The following is an 18,992-nucleotide window of genomic DNA, read 5'->3' as shown; positions in this document are numbered from 1 at the left end:
GGATGCATGCAGAAGCAATGTCCAACTTCCAACAAAACGAAGAGCCCATTTACAAACTGCTGGCAGCTCTACAAAAAGCATGCTCCCTCTCCACACGATTCTAATTATTAAAAACTTGCTTCAACAATGACATCCAGCATCTATTAGAACAAACAGCTGCCCGTGACAATTAGGACATTATCATTCTGCATAAGGGAGTGTCTTCGTTTTTAGACTGCTGTTTATTCAAGCCCATTCAAGCCGATGCCAGATGTTAAGAAAAGCTTAATTTGGTTTCACAATGTACTCAACAGCAAGCCATTCAGAGCTACAATATTAATTGGGATTAAATACCATTAATGGGTTTTAAATAAATAAAACTTTTGCTCTAGGTGGTAATAGCTGATGTGAATATAGCATTTATACTTGAAGACAAACATAACAAGCAAAAACTAACATTCAGGAGTCAAGGTAAGTGTTTTGCTAAGCATGATCACTTATTTAAAGAAGCTGCCAGAAATCCATAAAGCAAAGACAAGCTGCTGTAAGAGATATCAAACCCAAACAAAGCCTGCTCAGTCAGATAAAGCACTGCCTTGAGAAGTATGTACACAGAGATAAAATAAACAGGAGAGATGCATGCCAAGTTCTATCCTTAAACATGCCAGAAAATCCAACCCTCACCTCTTGTAGCCACTCAGATGGGGCAGGATTCGCAGGTTACTGGATTAGAAGTCCATTACGATAGAGGACCGTAGGCTAAGTGGCTGCCACCTTGTCCTTTGGTAGGCCACAGCTCTTTGAGTTTTATTATACTATGTACTTTCCCCAGACTATTATTCTCTCAAAATAGGAAAGTAGTCAATGCTGCTCCGAAAAGGACTTGGCTGACAACCACCTCACTCTGAGTGATAAACAGGGACCACTTAGGAGTGAATCAGGAGAGATTGGCTCTGCCATTTCAGATAAGGATCACCTCGCGGGCACACCTAGACCTGCATAAATCTGCTCAGAGGAGATGGCGATTTGTCATGTCACACATGTCTTATGTGTAGAAAGAGGAGAAAAAAAAATACTTGGAAAAAAAAAAATGTCATACAGAAAGGCTTTGATCCAAAACATGCATTCCCACATGTCCATACTCTCTGATGTCAAGATTTTGCAATAACTACAAAAACCTTTTAGCAACTGTTATATCTTGGGGACTGCCTGTTTCTTTTTTTATAGAACATGTTGTTCCATTGCAGCCTTTTAAGTGTGAGGTGATGAGTGTCTGCCTGTGAGATGATGAGGTAGCAGGAACATGAGTGAGGGAGGTGATTCTAGCAAGTGTGTCAAGAGGGGGATTTTTGTCAAATCAAATGAATTTTCATAAATTCGATCTGTTTTTGAGTCATCGGCCATGATGATCTTTGTCAACACAGACTATGGCAAACAGGGTTAAATTCCCAGCGTCAGCAAACAAGCGTTTGCATTCATCTCTAATCAAACTCATGTAATAACATCTTTATGATAAGTAATGGAACACAGATAATCGAGGGATGGTGATAATAATCAACTTCGTTATAAAGACAGAGAAAAATGTGAATCATTTTGCTGCAGTATATCAGAGAATTGTGGCTATGTGCTCTAACAATTTAAGTCAAGAAGAGCCAAGAACAGAAACTATCAGCAAAATTCAGCCCAAACTGGAAAGTAGGTTGGGGTAGTATGTAACTGTGCAAACTGCAGGAAGGTAGAACTTTTATAGTCCTGTAGGCATCGACAAAAGATTGTTGAAGCATGAATATATATGCTCGCATTTTAACGACGGAAACAGCAATTGAAAGGGAAAAGAGGGTGTAATATTTAAATGTCACAATATGGTGGGATTTAATGACAACTTCAGTGAGAAGTGCAGGTGAGCTGTTCACATGAAGATGTAGCAATACAGACAGCCAGAAATCTACACAATTTTATGTTAAGTGATACTGTGAATTGCTCTTTGCTAGAAAAGAAACATCAAAGGAGGAAGAAAACAAACTTTTCCTGCCCGTTATATGAATTTAGACACATTTTTATAATCTGATAATGCTGCATTTTAAAAAAATAAATAAATAAAAGTTACCCATAGTAACAACAACAGTATGATTTTAAAGTTAGACATATGTACACCTTAAATTAAGAAGATATATTGTATAAATAAAAAAAACATACTTGTTTTGTAGAGAATCAGGTTGTAGGAAAGTAACCTAAGTGAATGTCAGACTTTTTATTCATTTTTTTTGTCAGAGAAGCCTGATAATATAAACTAGTTTTTATTTCTACCAGTGACAAAGAAGTGTTAATTGGCTAACCTCACTTTCCCTCTGCAACGCTGCGGGAAATGCCTTCATAGACAGATAATGTCCACTTTCCTTTCCAAAAGTAACTCCATTATTAATGTGATTATAAATGTTAGATTTAGTTGCAAATATTCTTTTTTTTTTTCTTCTTCTTCTTCTTTTTCTTGTTCCATCCTGACAGTCATGCTAATTGTTTTTCAGTATGTAAACTTGGCACAAGTAAGGAATTTTATGTTTGGTCAATTAATTATCTCCTTTAATAATACCAGTTTTTTTATTATTAATCTTTATACATAGTTGAAAAGCCTGAATAGTCAACTTTACAATGAGGTATAACTTACAGACCGTGGAACGAGCAGCTAAACGTGTATAAGAGCCCCACAAAATTTGACCATATTTCCCGCACTAATCTCCTGTTGGTAATCACTCTAGTTTTGAAATAATAGTGCTGTGAGATGTGTGCCAAGCGCAGATATATGACTGGCACCTAAGGGATGGACAGACATATTGAAAGGTTCTGGAGTCTGTGGTGATCTTTTATCCAAACACTGGGGCCTAACTGCATCCTCCGGGATGACAACGCTCTCCCCCACAGAGCCAGGATCGTCACAGAGTACCTCTGCAATTTGGAAGTGGAGAGGATATAATGATCTACTGTAAACCAAGACGTTTGGTTTCAATCAATTGAACACTTGTGCGATCATCTTGGGCACGCTGTATGTGCTAGAGTGACTAACACAGTCATGCTGGTTGACCTTCAACAACTCCTGGCTGAGGAACAGGATCCCATCCCACAGCAAAATGTGACCGGTGACTGGTGACCAGCATGAGGAGGAGGTGCTGAGCTGTTCTGGCCAGTATGGATCTTCCACACGCTCCTAAGGTCACTGATGGTGTAAAGCGAATAGTGTAAAACTGGCCAAAATATATATATATTTTCCTTTATTGCTGTGGGAGAATGCAATCATCCAATCCACCAAGCAACTCCAAACATGAGTCAATACCAACAGGAAAATATTGCTGGGGAATTCGAGTCATTTTCTGGGAGCATTACCCACACATTTAGCTGTGTTCAGTCCTCTGTACATTTAGCCAATTCATAATAAATAATAGACTAGTTAAGGAAAACCACCAGATTGCATCGAATCTTAACTTTGATCTAATCCCTCCATTTTGTTCATGCAGAAGGCAACAGTGGAATGGAAAAACTTCCTTTTAACAGGAAGGAACCTCCAGCAGGCTCAGAGAGAGCGGCCATCTGTCTCGATTGATTGGAAATCATATATAATATTCGGACAATAATATACAAATAAATCAAATCAAACTTTATTTATAAACCACTTTTTATGCATAAGAGCAGCACAAAGAGCTTTAAATGATAAGAATAATAAAAACACAACCACACCCAAAGTTTATCACAAAACCAAGCACACACACTTAATACAACACAAATTGGTATCATTAAAGTGGAGACACAATCAAACACAAAAATTATTATTTTTTGTGTTACCTTCATGGTGAATGCGTTAGTATCAGAAACCAAAGTAGAATTAACAATCCCAACCCTAAACATTATACTTCAGCAGACATTTGATTGCACATTTTTGATCTCTTTAAGTCTGAGTTGGAAGCAACAAAGGTTTATTTTTTCAGTGGGTGGTGCAACTCCTGTTATAATATAAGTGGGATTTAACTCATTACCTTACAATAAAACAGCGATGCCATGGAACTTATGAACATGTTCACTTGAGACTAACTGAATATAAAGGACTGTATGAGAAACACAGTGTGTAAATATAAAAGGTGGAAGTAGTTAATACTGTGGGTAACACTTGTTATTCTTCAAGAGTGTTAAATTCTTGCACACAGAGTTGATAATTACTGTCTTACAGGGTTAAATGCTCAAGAGGGTATAGTACATTAATGATGGGTGATTTTAGCCCAGGTGTTAGCAGAAACTGACAGTATTAATTTGTGCTCACAGATTTTCCAAATGTGGTTAAGATGCAAGATTACATAACTTATTGAAAATATAGGAAGCGACCCAACACATAAAGTATCATGCACAGGTGATGCTTATGTCAGCACAAATACACAATGGAGGAGAGAAGAATGTGTGGGAGACTTACATTCACAGAGGTTATCTTGCCAAGTTGACAGGCCTCCTAAAAAGACAGAAAAACAGACATTTTACATTATTAACAGACTGTAACTTTTCCAGAGAATTTACTATGGAAATTAATATTTGGATCCAACAAAGGAAATTATGCACAGAACTTTCTTAAAGTCAGCCAGAGTTCACAAGAGTTTGAATTCTTTTATCAGGTTGGAATTGAGAATTAAGATACAAATTGATTTTTTGCATGGATGCTGAGTTTGCACAGCACACTTCTGGGCTGAGTTGGCTACAAAGTCAGGCTACAAAGTACACACCACAGAAATGTAAAGAATAGGGCAAACCTGACATTCTGACAGTACAAGGCATGCACTGACACTTTGATAAAGATGTTTCCTCTGCATGTCAGGGAGAAAAGTGAACGGAATATCAAATGAAGCATCAAAAATTAACAATAAACAGCGACAAGCTTCTAAATTGGGAACAAAAGACACCCGCAAGCCGGCAAAATAGCTTCCTCTCTCTGGGGACTGAGATAACTCAAAGAGAGATAAGAGCATTTAATTTTTAATCACCAATTTTGTTTTCTTTGTACTGTGTATAATAATCTGAAAACGTGGCTTTATTTGCAAAGAAAATAGAAGAAATCCGGGAGTGAGAAGCCACTTAGATGGGGAGAAGCTGAGAGGACTGCTGGGGTGGAACGATAAAACAATGAACAGGAAACAAGTTCATGTCAACAGATTATCCTGCCATAATTGTTTATGAAGGGATTTTTCTGCTGACTGAGTGACGGAGCAACACACACACAAAGCTATCCACCAAGAACAAAATAGTTCCTTACAGTGGACGACTAAAGTATCAGGACATGTTGCCAAAATGCTCATTCACTTCATGATTCAGTTGGATTGTACTGCTTATTTAATTACAAAAAATAATATGTTAATGTGGAAACAATATATTTGTGTTGGTATGAAATATAAGGCTTCCAAAATAAGTTCTAAAAAAAGTGTCTCATCAGTACCTGGCAGGGACTGCTGTATTTAGTTTAAAAAGACTTTGATACCATCCAGCTCCCATTGAACCGAAGTCAGGAAAACAAAGCTAGCTGTTTGTGTTGATTATCATAGAATTAAAAACCTATAGACAGATATTTCCCTCAATAGATTCTGAAGCCAAAAGCAGAAAAAATACAGTAACCATTGGCTGTGTCTTCACCAGATGGGCAGAAAAATTAATTGAAATGGATTATTGACAACATTAACAGCATTATTCAGTTAATCTATCAATCTATCTATCTATCTTTGACTTATTGATTTTTTTATTCTTTACTTCCCAAACTGTCTGATGTAGAGAATTATAAGTATTGAGGGAACAACTAATGGCAGAAACTGGCAGAGAAAAATGGCAGACAGATTTTCCATTTTCTAAGTGCAAGTTAGCTGTTCAGCTATCTCACACAGAAGAAGCTGTTTTGTAGATGGATATGGTATCATGTGTGCATGAGCCTGACTTCTTCAGAAACATATCCAGTAAGGTTTAAAATGACCAATGCTTCCATAGATGAGTACTTGTGAATGAATGCATGAAATGCTTTAATTCTGAAGGCAGCAGATGGACAATGTTGTTACAGATAGAAGAAGTTTGCTTTCATTCACTTGATTGACATTTAAAAAGCAATAATCTATTCCTAAACCTCACCAAGAATTTCAGATTTCAGCAAGATGTAAATATTTGACTGAAAATATTTTTTTTTCCTTATTTGACACCAGCATTTGTCAGGTCTGAAAAGTTTCTCATTTGCATATAATGTCTGGTCATTTAAAGCACCATTTTACTTGAAACTGCCATCGGGCAGTTGTTTCTTCTCCAAGTAATGTTTTATTCAACAACTAGTGACATACACTATAAGTTAGAGACTTTGCCAACCAATTAAATATATGATAATGTACATGTGGGATCTGAGAAGGTGACCTATGCTTGTTTTAGATTTAGATGACATTCAAAGTAGTGGCTGTACACCAATTTCTGAGACAATAAATGAGTGAGTTTTCTGCTTTTTTTTTCTCCCCTCCTCAGTATGGGCTGGTCAGTGACCCTTTCTCTGTATGTACGCCTCTTAAACTAGCAGTTTCAAAGCACTCAACTGCAAGCCGGGGAGAGAGTTGTGCTTAAGATAAGTGCATTTGTTGGTGAACCACATCAAAGTACAGAGGGATGTCTTTGCGAGCAAAGTCAGTGAAGCTCGAGCCTGGGCTTTGATCACCCCAGGCACTCTGATCATTAAAATATTGGATAAATAATTGATTAAAAACACCAGACCTTATTGTGCTCTGTTTCTCAATCCAAATGTACCAATTGTGGGATACAGTAGTTGAACAATGAATGTAGACAGGAGTAGAAGGAGCATATACTGAGGTAAATACATAGCATTATGTGGCATGTTTGAGGCAGTGCATGCAAATGATCATTTCTCATATTGTAGGAAGTGAGCTGACTACATAGCCCTTTCCTGTTCCCAAGAACCCAGTTTCAGTATGAACTGGAAGTGAAGCTATAACTCCTGTTTGCCAGTAAAGGTCTAAGCTCCAGTATGGCAGTTTGCCACAGAGGTAGAATAATCAAAACAGAAGGTAGAAAGGACTGCATTCCAGCTGTGCGTAGGTGACTGGAGGGTAGCTAATATTACATCTACAGCAGAATGAGGCATGCTGGGAGTAAGACAATGAACCTGCTGTGTGCATATCAAGGATATTAAAAAAATATATTTCCCTTCAGCTTAGAATTGTACATTAAGTCTCTTTCAGTGAATATGCTTTTACATTTAGAGCATTTTACATTTTAGATCAAAATGAACCCAAATCAATTAAAATTTATTTCTATTCCAGCTTAAAGCACCAGGCCAGTGGTGGAGCATTGCTTCTCCATGCTTATGAAGTCTCATTGGGCCCACTTATCCATTTAATAAATCCATTGCCACGTGTGTATGTGTAAGTAAATCAGTATGTGTAAAGCTGGAATCAATACATGGGAATCATGTTTTATGTGCAGAGGATAAGGTAGCATAATTAATCTTTAGAAACATGTAGGTGCAACTAACACTGAAGATGGAACTTGAGTACTGAAACAGCAGACTGGATTTCTATACATATAAGACTGATCTGCAACACACTGTTCTTTAAGACTGTTTATGCAACTAAAGCCTGCAATCTTTTATAAGAAAGCAAGCAAGCAACATTTGAGGTTGTCTTGTATATAACTGAAATAGGTAAATCAGCGTATTTCGCTACAACTCATTCTGCTGACAAAAAGCAACAAATATTGCGATCAATTCGTGAAAATTTTGTATTTAAAAAGATGTCACAGGTAGAAAAACAGTATGTATTTTCCAACTTTGGAAACACCTATTTTAGACTAATTCTAGGGTTTGTAAGAGACTAGCTGAAAGATGATAAACATTTTAATGAGATCATTTTAGGCAAACATATACTAACTGCGTAGGTTGCCAAGATCTTGTCATTTCAGTTTGCTTAACAAGACTTTTTTTTTTACTTGTGTGAACTTTAATACAAGTTCAGTAAATATTATATTTTAATATTTAATATTTTAATAACTCAAAGACATAAACTAAAAACAAAATTTTTGTGCATCAAGTGATCTTGCTGCAGATTTTGAGTATATATATATATTGTTTTTTTTGTTTTTTTTGTTTTTTTTTTTATGTTTGATGTGCTAACTTCAAGCTGCACTAAAAGCCTTACAACCTGCTGTCCCTGGGGCCCTCATGCTCCTAATAGTTTAACACTAATGAGATCTGCTGCTCCATCTCTACAGCTTCCCACATAACAGTTTATTTCATAGTGTAAATACCTTTGAAGGTGGCAAAATGCATAAAGCATGGCAACAGAGCTCACTGGCTACAGTCCCTTGACTTGACAAAACTTGCTGTTGCATTTTTCACATTTGCTTTGACTTTCTTCTCAAGGTTTTCCAGAGAAAATAAAGTGAAGCCAGTTGCATTTCAGCTTGCCTGCCTGCCTGCATCAAGTCCCTGAAAATAATGGTCAAGCAGGAGTTGCTTGGACTGCAGTATGCCAAAATGTCAAAGCAATGCCACAGTCCACTACTTAATCTGTTGGGAGAGGGTGAAAGAAAAGAATGTGGCCTGCTTTCAAGTGGCTTTCCCTGTGGATGAGATGGATGTGTCTGAATTTATCAATAGAAGCAAAATGACTATTGTCAGGCGACCACAACACAATCAAACACATGCAGACATGCATGCATAATACAAATGCTCGCAGTGGAGAACTTGGCTGTGCATGCCATCTTCTCATGTGTGCAGACACAAGAGACATGGATGTTTTGGCCAGGAAACACTGAACAGAGCTCATGTTTTGCATCTTTTCTATTATTGGCAAACACAGCATGTCTTAGACAAAGTGATAAAACCATTGCAAAACAAAACACCTCCTCATCAAAAGGGGCTAATAAAGTCTTCAATATACTTAAGTGTAGCCTTAGATAAATAGAATACCCATTTACTTCTGCAATGGTGTTGTCGTCCAAAGTGTATTGATGTCCTTATTGACATTCAATAAAGGGAAACCCTTTCAGCAAACCACAGAGAGTGGTGTAAATCCTGTAAACTTCTTGAGTGAGCACAAAGAGCAACTTTCCTTAAACACAATTACAAGACAGCAATAATGTCACTGCATGTTCGAACCAATTTTGATTTATAAGTGGACATCGTGTTGCCTTTTCATCAGCTTATTATTATTAAGTGGTCTGTATATGCGTGTTTCCCCTGGACAATCCTTCTTCTCGCTTCACTCTTGGTGAGGTATTGATCCTCCCAGTGTACCATCCCCTACTGATTTCATTAGGAAAGCTGCTGTTAATTACTCCACACTAACCTTTTGCTGTTTCATTTGGACCAACAAATCGGGCAAATTAAAAAAGGGGATGTAGGAAGAGGAAAAGAGAGAAAGAAGAAAAAAAAAAAAGCTTCTGGCAGCTGCAGTGGTGGACCCCCCCCCCCTTTCAGTGGCGTTTGTGTCAGGATCCCAGGTGGCGTAATAATTAAAAAAACTCCATCAATGTTCCTTTTTTGCTCATCAAATTATGTAGAAGGAGGCTGCAGCAGTAATTGTTGCAAGGGATTCATTTATGAAAAGCATACCTGCTAGATCTAGCTTGGTTGTCTGGGGAGGTGGAGAATTATGCCCGTTTTTTTTTTTCAGCTTGTAATGTCTGTTTCCTGCAGTCAAGCAGACTGATCATTAAAACACACTTTATTCATTTATGCATACCTATTTACAAGGATCATGGGACAGCCTTAAGGAACTTCTAAATTTTTTTTTTACACTGAATCAAAATGCAACACCTCGCTTTCCTGACACACCAATTTGTCTTCTTAGGTATTAAAAGAGTGTGATGTGACACATAGCAGCAAAGTTATAATTAGACTTCATTTAATACCTTATGTCAGGAGATTACATGCACAGAGCATGGCATCAAAAGCGTACTCAAATTGCAGGGGATGTAATTGATTAACCATAAGAGACCGGGAACCAGATGACGAGGATGATGCTCTAAATCCATGTAAAATCAATACAGTCACTTCCTACACATCGAGGGATTATTGACAGAAATTACAACCAGTTGTAATTACCGACTACAAACACATCAGATAATAATCGCCATGATGTATTAATGTGTGTGCAAGAAAGTCACAAACTCACTCAAAGTGATGAGCTACTTTGATATGGACCTATTTTTCAACATGGATATATTACACACAAGCACATGACAATTACAGGATCTTTTGTATCTATCATTTGAGAGATGCCCTTTCCTCAAGGTTGAGTACATTCCAGTTGGAAAAAATCCTTCATGATGCAGGAGAAGCCATTCAGAGAACTCCCTTTGGCTGAGATAATAACTTCATCATAATTAGCTTGTGGTGCTCAAGAGTGCTGAATTGTCGGTTGCAGTGGGATCTGGGCTGATTTATTGCTTGATTTAATTACGTATCAAAATTCAATTAGACATGCTTTCAACCAAATTTAAAGCAAGGTTTGTCAAGTTGTCTCTTGAAATCAGGTGAAGCATGAAGGACATTCTTCATAACACAGGGACATCTAACTCAATGTTTATCACTTCCCAAAAATCATTCACGAGCTAAAAAAAGGGATAAAAAAAATTGTATGCTAGTTTTAGTTTTTTTTTTTTCCAAATTTCTTCCTTGCCATTACTTTTTCACATCTCAACTGACATCAAACAGCATCAAACAGTGTGAAACAGGCCTTGATTCAGTAGTGATGCGAAGAGAGTTGCAGGTACTTTATCGAGTGAAGATACATGACAAAATGCTCTTTGAGGTTGTCTTCGACTGAGGAGGTGTCTGACTTCCTTTACCCACATCACTCACAGCCTGCTCACCCCTTTTTGCTGCAGACTACACAAGGGAAAAAAGGGTAGCTGTTTTGAATAAGTGTCAAAGCAGCTTCCAAGAGCTACATTGATCTTTTACCAGTATGCAAATTAAGGATGTCATGGTGTCTATGTTAAGAAGCCAAGCAAGGGAATGAGTATTTCAGCCTGAGGTCTCTGATTGAAGTGAAGTCCTTTACCAGCATTGTAAATACATTCACTGAGAATTTTATTAGGTACACATAGAGGTAATACCATGTACGGTCCCTTTCAATTCTGGGTTTTTGAGGTGCTTTTTTGAGGGATTTTGATCTACTCTTACTTGACAACAGAGTTTTTTCGCAGTTTTTTTTTCCTTTTTTTTTTTTTTTTAGTGGCGCATAATGCTGTGAACATTCTACTTCACCTCATCACTAAAGTGTTTTATTAGGCTGTGATCTGGGGAGTGTTCAGACCACTGGAGGAAAGTAAAGTAATTTCCTGGAACCATCTTGAAATGATGACACATTATCTTGCTAGAAGACTCCCTTCTAAAAAACAGAATGAAGGGTTGCACCTGGTCAGCAATAATGTTGTATTTATAGAGGCGAGACTATCATAAATACACCAAGCTCTGGCAGACACGGGGCACTTTTCTGCTTGTAGTCAAGCTTCAATTTGTTTCCAATAATATCAAGTATCCATTGCATTCCAGAGATAAACACTGTACCCTTTCCTAGCCACATGCAGAGTTACACTCTATGTGCACCTTGGTTAATGTTTGAGTATGCACACTTTCACTTACTGCTTTATGATTATCTTGCAAACACACATTACTCTAACAATAAACAACATTTAAACAGCTACACAATTTACCAGAAACAATAAACATCACCATATTGTTGCTGCTATGCTGCTATAGCTGCAGAAACTGACATTATCCTGTTATACCCATTTGCAAATTTTAGTGTTGGTAAAATAAATCATATTCATACTACAACATTTAGTGTTTCCTTTGTAAAATCAAACACTGGTAGTGAGTCCAACTTCATAAGAGAGCCAATATCCTATCTTCAAAGACATTGGAGTGCGGAAAAAACAACTTAATTTTAAATCCTAAATAGATATAGAATAGAAGGAACATCCTTAGAATCTATTAGAGAATTTAATTGTGCTAAAGCTGATGTTTGTATGGCATCCCACCCTGCCCCCATGTCAACATCTTAACAGAGAGACCAGCCCCTGGTGCATTTTTCTCAAGACGTTAAATGTCTGTTTTTCTGATGTGCACAAGGAATCCTTTGTCATCAGTACTGACACACAGGCTGCAGTAATATTTGATACCAAAAACAATACTGTGACACACAGTAGTGTTTGCCTTATGAATATGAATAAAAGTCACTAGGGGGATTCAGAGTTATATATATATATATATATATCTTTCTCCATCTTATTGTGAGGCTTAGGCATCAAAACTACTTGGTTAAAGTTTGGAAAAGATCATGATTTGAATAGCCCCATGTCCACTAAGAGCATCGGTTTGGGACAAGATGGTTTTGTGTCACTTTGGTTCTGTAAACCCTAATTTCTGTTGCATTTCCACAGTTAACCATACCCTTACCTGGACAAGCTATAAGCTGGATAGGGATAGATGCATTAATTATATAATAGTGTGATGTCATGGTGGTGTAACGTCATCCTTGAATTAGGAATTAAATTTTTTGTCACAGAAACAAAAGATGAAAATGGTGGACATCCAGAAGCTTGTGTTGTTTCTTCTTTGAATCTTTTTGAACAACAAAAATTCCACAGTGTATTTAAACATGGCTCTGTTTCTACGTTGTTCTTGTTGCAGAGGAAGTGACGATTCTTTGGACCAATTAATGGATTGCAGTATGTCGAGCTGCACCCTTTAGAGTTGGGTCGATGAAATTGGAATCCCGATGAAAGGGTCCGAAAAAAAAAAAAAGAAAAAAAAAATGATGGCTTGGTTTGAAAAGTCTGGCAATCTTCCCAGTTTTTACCTGTGGAAATGCAAAAAAAAAAAAAAAAAAAAAAATGTATACTATCCCATTCTATCCTGTCCTGAGCCAGGCCCGTAGGTGGAAATGAGGCTAATGTTGACTGACTGGTTGTTAAGTGAACTGCATTGGGAACACAATGAAAACAAATATTTACCTGCACAACTTTAAAATCTTTCAGCTAGTGGAACAATTCCTGTGAAGCTGTATCTCAACAGCCTATCAACACTGATATTCTCCTGATTTTATGAGTAGTGAGAATTAGGTGGGAAACTTTTTGCAGCTGTTCCTGGGCTCATGTTGTCGCCTACAGGGACACAACTAAAAAGAGTAAGCATGGAACAAACTGAGGCAAGCCAAAGCATGCAAGTTATAAAAACATCTGTCTGTTACATGCATGAAGGAAACTCCTGAGCCTCACCTCAAAGTGTGACTGCCATTGCCTGAGTATCATGAGGCCAATGCTAAATTCAGGTTTGGTCTGAGAACATAACCTTCTCCACCTTTATCCCAGAAACTGAATAATCTGTATATTAATTTATGATGCCAGTGGGTCAAACGTTGTTCATCATCAGATTAGACTGGTAGTTCTACACATGTAGGTTTGAAGAAACTGCAGTCATGCATATCTTCACATGGGATATTGGCTTGTTAGCTTTCAATAAATCCCCATGGGTGTTACCAAGATGCTAAGAAGGGACATTTACCCATAAAGACTATCTTTTAGATCACTCTGATCAACATCTTTAAGCATTCTACTGTGGCTTGATTTGAACTGTGTCTTGTTTATGATCATGGATGATAATCTTACTGATGTACAAAGGAAACTTTACAAGTGAGTATTTACATAATGACAATATGTTGGTGCTTCTCAAACAGAAATATGCCAAAGGAAAATCAGGATGAAAGTAAGATCAATTCACCCCATTCACCAATATGTTCTTGCAATGCTTTATCATTGTTGTCAGTTGTACTCAAGAATTTTTTTTTTTTTTTTTACGAAAACTGTCAGATTCACGATTGTATTTGTAGACTTCAAAATTGTTCATATCTTTTCCTATTAGACTGATGAATGCCAACCTCTTCTACTTTAAAAGGACATGCCTGCTGGCCTTAGTTTGTACAGTTAAACACCCATAAAAATGCCTATCAAAGGTCAAGACTTACAGGCCGTGTTCTGGCAGAATTTTAAACTTAAGCTTTTGTTGTAAACATAAATATATAAATATATAACAATATAAAATAAAATCAACAATGTAACAAAATATTAAAATTACTCTGTTGTGATCACACAACTGAGAAAAATAAAGTCAAGAGTGCAAATAAACAAGACAAAACCCACTATTGGTTGGTTCTTATTCACTGTTTTTCAGCTCCCAAAGCCCTCCGTAAGAAAACTATCATTCTCATCACGCTGGTATTAATTGATACCGATACTAACCCTGGTATTGATAATCTCAATATTTGGATCAATCCATCCAGGCCCAACTGACAACAGTGAGACAAAAGAGAAATAACAAACAGAATGCTGAAAAAATGAATGAAAAAAGAAAAATGATAATACATATGTGCACTAAAATCTGATGACCTCATTTTTAAAGAGATAATGTCCCCACAGTGAGATTCAGATCATATAAAAGCAATTTTACGTAAAAAACATGTAAGTAATTACTCCTGAACTTAAACAGCAGCCTGCCGCCCGGTCCCATAAACAAAGGTAAAATGAACATCCTTAAGGTGTCATGGCTAAAGGTGGGAAAAGGTACACTGTGGGATATATTTTCATCACATAGCCTACTGTACCTTCTACAGTTTGTCAAGCAAATTACCACCTGCTGTGGCATCCTTTTAAGATGCGGTGTGCCAATAGAGTGAGTGGTGCATTTAATGAAATGAAACCTCCAGGTGAGTAGGTCAGTATCAACCAGGCAACCAGGGCTTAACCTTGATTTCCTCATTAAACTAATCATTACAATAAAAAGACGCTGGTAGTGAATTTAATAAACCACATTTAGCAGGTTGATCTGGGAGTCACATTTGACCTGGACATTTATGTAGGGATATTCTTGCCGTTGAGGGAACAGATCTGGGGAGGATGCTTTGATGCACATGTTTGTGGTCTGTTGAACTGATGGTGTTAGGAAGCCCAGCAACAGAATTACATCCTGTCTTGACAGCTACTTGTTCTTGAATAAATGACAGAAATATACTATTTATTTGGAAATAAATAAATGCTCTATAAATTCTCCAAAGTTATTGTAAAAACCTGACGAAATCATTACTCTAATTTTATTTTTTTAAATGAACAAAACAGCAGAAAACACAAAAGCTGACTGGTTCTCCTGGTTGTTCGTAGCTAAGAACAAATCCAAGATCATTTTTTCATGAATGTCATAACCTTTGTTAAATGTTTGTAAGTAGAACTTAGTAACACATTTGTTCGTAAGAACACTTGGTGAATGAGGCCCATTGACCATAAGACTCTGTCAGGCTAAACTTTTATCTCCAGTGTTGTTTTTTTTTTTTTTTATTATTATTATTAGCTACACCAAAAGTCATGTTACCCTTCTGGCAGCCTGTAGCAGAAGGCAGAGCTCTTGTACTTCTAAATTTCCATATGTGTTATGGCTTGATAGGTAAAGATTTATCTGTTCTTTTGAGATTCTGTTTTATTGATCGTGTGACTTATAAAGCTTCTCTGTTGTCATATGTCATATTTAAAAAAATGTTGTTCAAAGGTCTCTCCCAAAGCAACTGCTTTCACTGCTTGCATTAAAAAAAAAACAAACAAAAAAAAAAAAAAAACTTGGTGCTGCATTTGACTGGAATGAAATCAAACATATTTTATCTGCTGATGACACATGTGGATCCTACATGTTTTGCTGGCCAGAAACTACTGAACTGTTCATCCCTGTCTGCATGTCCTGGCCACCTGCATCATGAGTCACTACAGTTTGACTCACTGTCTAAGGAGAAAGACGCATTAACAAGGAGGTGCATGAAATAACACATTCACTTAGTGCAAAATCAAGCAGGAAGCCTGGTATAAAGAACAGGGAGCCCCATTGAACTGTCAAAACGTCACCATCAAAATTCTGTAGTAATGTGAATTGTTCATCTGTTTGATCTGTCTCCCACTGAAACATCTGACAGTTGTCTTCATTGAGACTGACAGAGGCATTGTCCATAGATTGGGATGTGCTGTGACATACTGAATCCCAAGTTCATGTTTAAAGCAAAGAGCCTGACTCCCTGTCATTCACTGACAAACATAAAGCACCCTGATGATACAGATTAATGATTCCCAAAACATTTATGGAGCTGATCTCTTGCAAAGCGAGACTTGCTTCTGTCTTAAATTTAAACACACAGTCGCTAACTGTGATGTCATCTGGGCTTCAGAATGTATTCACTGTCATTTTTCACATGTTAGCACATGCATAAAGATTTCACAACGAAGCTTGTAAAACATTAACATACCAAATGACTCTGGCCTTGTTATAAATTTCAATGAGGGCCCGACAACACAAAGTGATTATACTTTATTAATGACTCTGAGAATAACAGCAGTCTCTGAGCTGAAGCGTTGACAGGTTTTATCAGGACGAGACTTCGTTTGTTGCTGTTCAACTTACATGTAGTTCCAGTGCCACTCAAAAGTCAATTTATTTTTAAGAAATTAATTTTGGCATACAGACAATGGCATATGGGTTTTCACTATTTTATTTAACCGACATATTAGAACACAACCATGTGAAAATGTTAATGTATCCCACAAAACTCAAGCAACACAGCAAAAAAATAAAAATAAAAATAAAAATCTGAGCACAGCAAAATATTTCACAAAAAATGTTTTGTGAAATGTCAGATAAAAACAATGTTACACTTCATAAAAGATTTGTTTGTTACTCACTAACAGGTCTATAACAACCATTTTCATTCATTTTCTAGGCATAAAACTGTATGATAAGTTTCACATAAATGAAGAACTGAGGTTAAAATAGTCTTGCTATCACAGTTGCCATTTTGGAATCAGCACCACAGTCCCAGCGGCCATTTTTGAATCTTAGAAGTTCATATTTTGGGGTGCTAAAAAAAATCTGTCGAAAGAGAAAGAGTGTGGATGTCAGTAAATTTTACCAGTTTTCATCATCTCTTCTGTGTCTTCCTCTTATAATTAACAAAACAGATGGAGATGATGGCATCAGATTCAGGTAATATTTCCAGTGAGACAGTGGTTCAAGATAAATTGATAATGGCATCATCAGATGCTTCCAGGGCAGCAGCACTTCCTTGTCTCTTTCTGTTAAACTAATATTAGTCAGCATATAAGACCAACACCAAGGTTGTGAGTTTCACTGCAGTAAATCTTTGTCTACATAAATGTACATCTGTGTGTTGTTTCTAGTTTTAGCAGTGAAAACTGCTAACACTGTCACCCAAAAAATCCTTCGAACACACCAATAGCAAAACAAAGGCAAGCCTCAGACCTATCACCATTTGCATCATGTGTGTCTTTGTCAAATATGTTAATGTCTGTTACTGATGCCTTGCAGATGGTTACAGATGTGCCTCTGATGTGATTCAAAAGCTATCTAGTACAAAGCTGTCGCTCGATCATCCCCAGCTTGCTTCACTTGATTCAGGTCCTTTGCATCACCAAAAAAAAAACGTATTTCTTTCTCCTACTCCACCACTTAGCACCAGTCATATTAATATCTTTGTACAAGGCAAATTTATGCTCCAGGAGGCCTGTCCCATGAGTTTTTTTGTTCCAAACCTCTTGCTGTTTCTCTGGCCACAGCCAAGTACATTAACATATGTTCTCACAGTGCACAGTACTACTCTGCATTGGTAAATGCCTTATTACAGCAAGACCCACTCTGTGCGCTTCCACTGAATATCCATAAGTAGTAAAACACAGCCATATCAGCCCACTCAGAACAATAGGGATCTGTCTCACATGACAGGGGGGCTCCTTAACTTGTAGTCAGTGCCCATCTTTGTCAAATTGATATTCCTCCCACTCCGGTAATAGCAGGTGGTAATAATGACAAATAAAGGCAATATTGCTACTGCATGGTACATACTGAGTGTAATAAGGTCATCTGTTGATGTTATTTTTTATTCAGTATTTATGCCTTTTTAACATGCAGAGTCAAATTCTCTCAGTATGACTTGCATCTTGAAAGACTATGCCAGCGTGAAATATGCAAAAGCAAAGAGTGAGAAAAATATCCTGAGCAATGCAACTTGTTCTTGCCTAGAGAGCTTACATGCTTCTAATCATTTCCGAACTGAAATTTCCTGTTATTATCCCATTTACCCTTTTTTAAATTTCTGTCTGAAGTAATGAAAGATATTTCATGGAAAAAAAAAATTAGACTGTAGCATCTTTCTTTTGGCAGTGAGTTATAGGATGCAATGTACAGAATAATGCATGACAGTATGGGGAGATATTCTTGACAGGAAGTTTTAATTAACCAGTGTGTGGGTTTGTACTAGGTATGCATACAACTTGAAGAATCTCCTCACAACAGAAAAACAAATAAGTGGTGACACCCCAGAAAAAAAAAAAAAAAAAAACTAAAAAACTGACATATTAACATGAATTAAAAATGCAGCTTGATTAGCACTAACAAGACGTGTTGCTTGTATAATGTCTGTAAATTGTGATACTGGAGAACAGACAACACACCCACTAGGCTATCTGTGAATGCAGCCAGATGATGATTATGCTGATTGGTGCTAGAACACAGCTTTGGGTAAAATGCATTTGCAAATGGACACTAAGATTATTTAAGCTTTTGGTCATTAGATGCAACAGGGTTTTTTATTTATTTATTTATTTATTTTGTCTACATTTGCTTTTCATCTCTAACTTGGGTTATCTTTGTTCTTTCAGGCTGATACATGTCTGTGCTGATCTAAAAAGCTATATTTTAAAAGAATGCATATAAAACACGACCCACATTGCAGAACTGAGGGGTGGCATCTATGTCATCTAACAAATTTATATTGTAAGGAACAAATAAAAGAAGAAAAAACCAGGAGGCCAGGATACATCACTGAAATATAAAGGCAGTGAAGAAAACTTTGCTCATGAATAAAGTCATTAAAAGAGATTTTTTAATATAACTT

The 18,992-nt window shown here is 37.0% G+C and overlaps 1 protein-coding gene across 3 annotated transcripts in view; it reads right to left on the bottom strand.

Annotated features, from left to right (window-relative positions):
- The window catches only part of pcdh11 (protocadherin 11), a 125,070-nt gene that overhangs the window by 46,339 nt on the left and 59,739 nt on the right, over nt 1-18,992 (bottom strand). For all 3 annotated transcript variants that reach the window (XM_041990424.1, XM_041990425.1, XM_041990426.1), the window contains one exon: nt 4,433-4,468. In XM_041990424.1, the coding sequence (XP_041846358.1) occupies nt 4,433-4,468 (36 nt within the window). The remainder of the gene's footprint in view (nt 1-4,432; nt 4,469-18,992) is intronic.

This window comes from Melanotaenia boesemani, chromosome 7 (genome assembly GCF_017639745.1).
Source record: "Melanotaenia boesemani isolate fMelBoe1 chromosome 7, fMelBoe1.pri, whole genome shotgun sequence".
Classification (NCBI taxonomy): domain Eukaryota; kingdom Metazoa; phylum Chordata; class Actinopteri; order Atheriniformes; family Melanotaeniidae; genus Melanotaenia; species Melanotaenia boesemani.
This window is presented reverse-complemented; position numbering and strand designations above follow the sequence as displayed.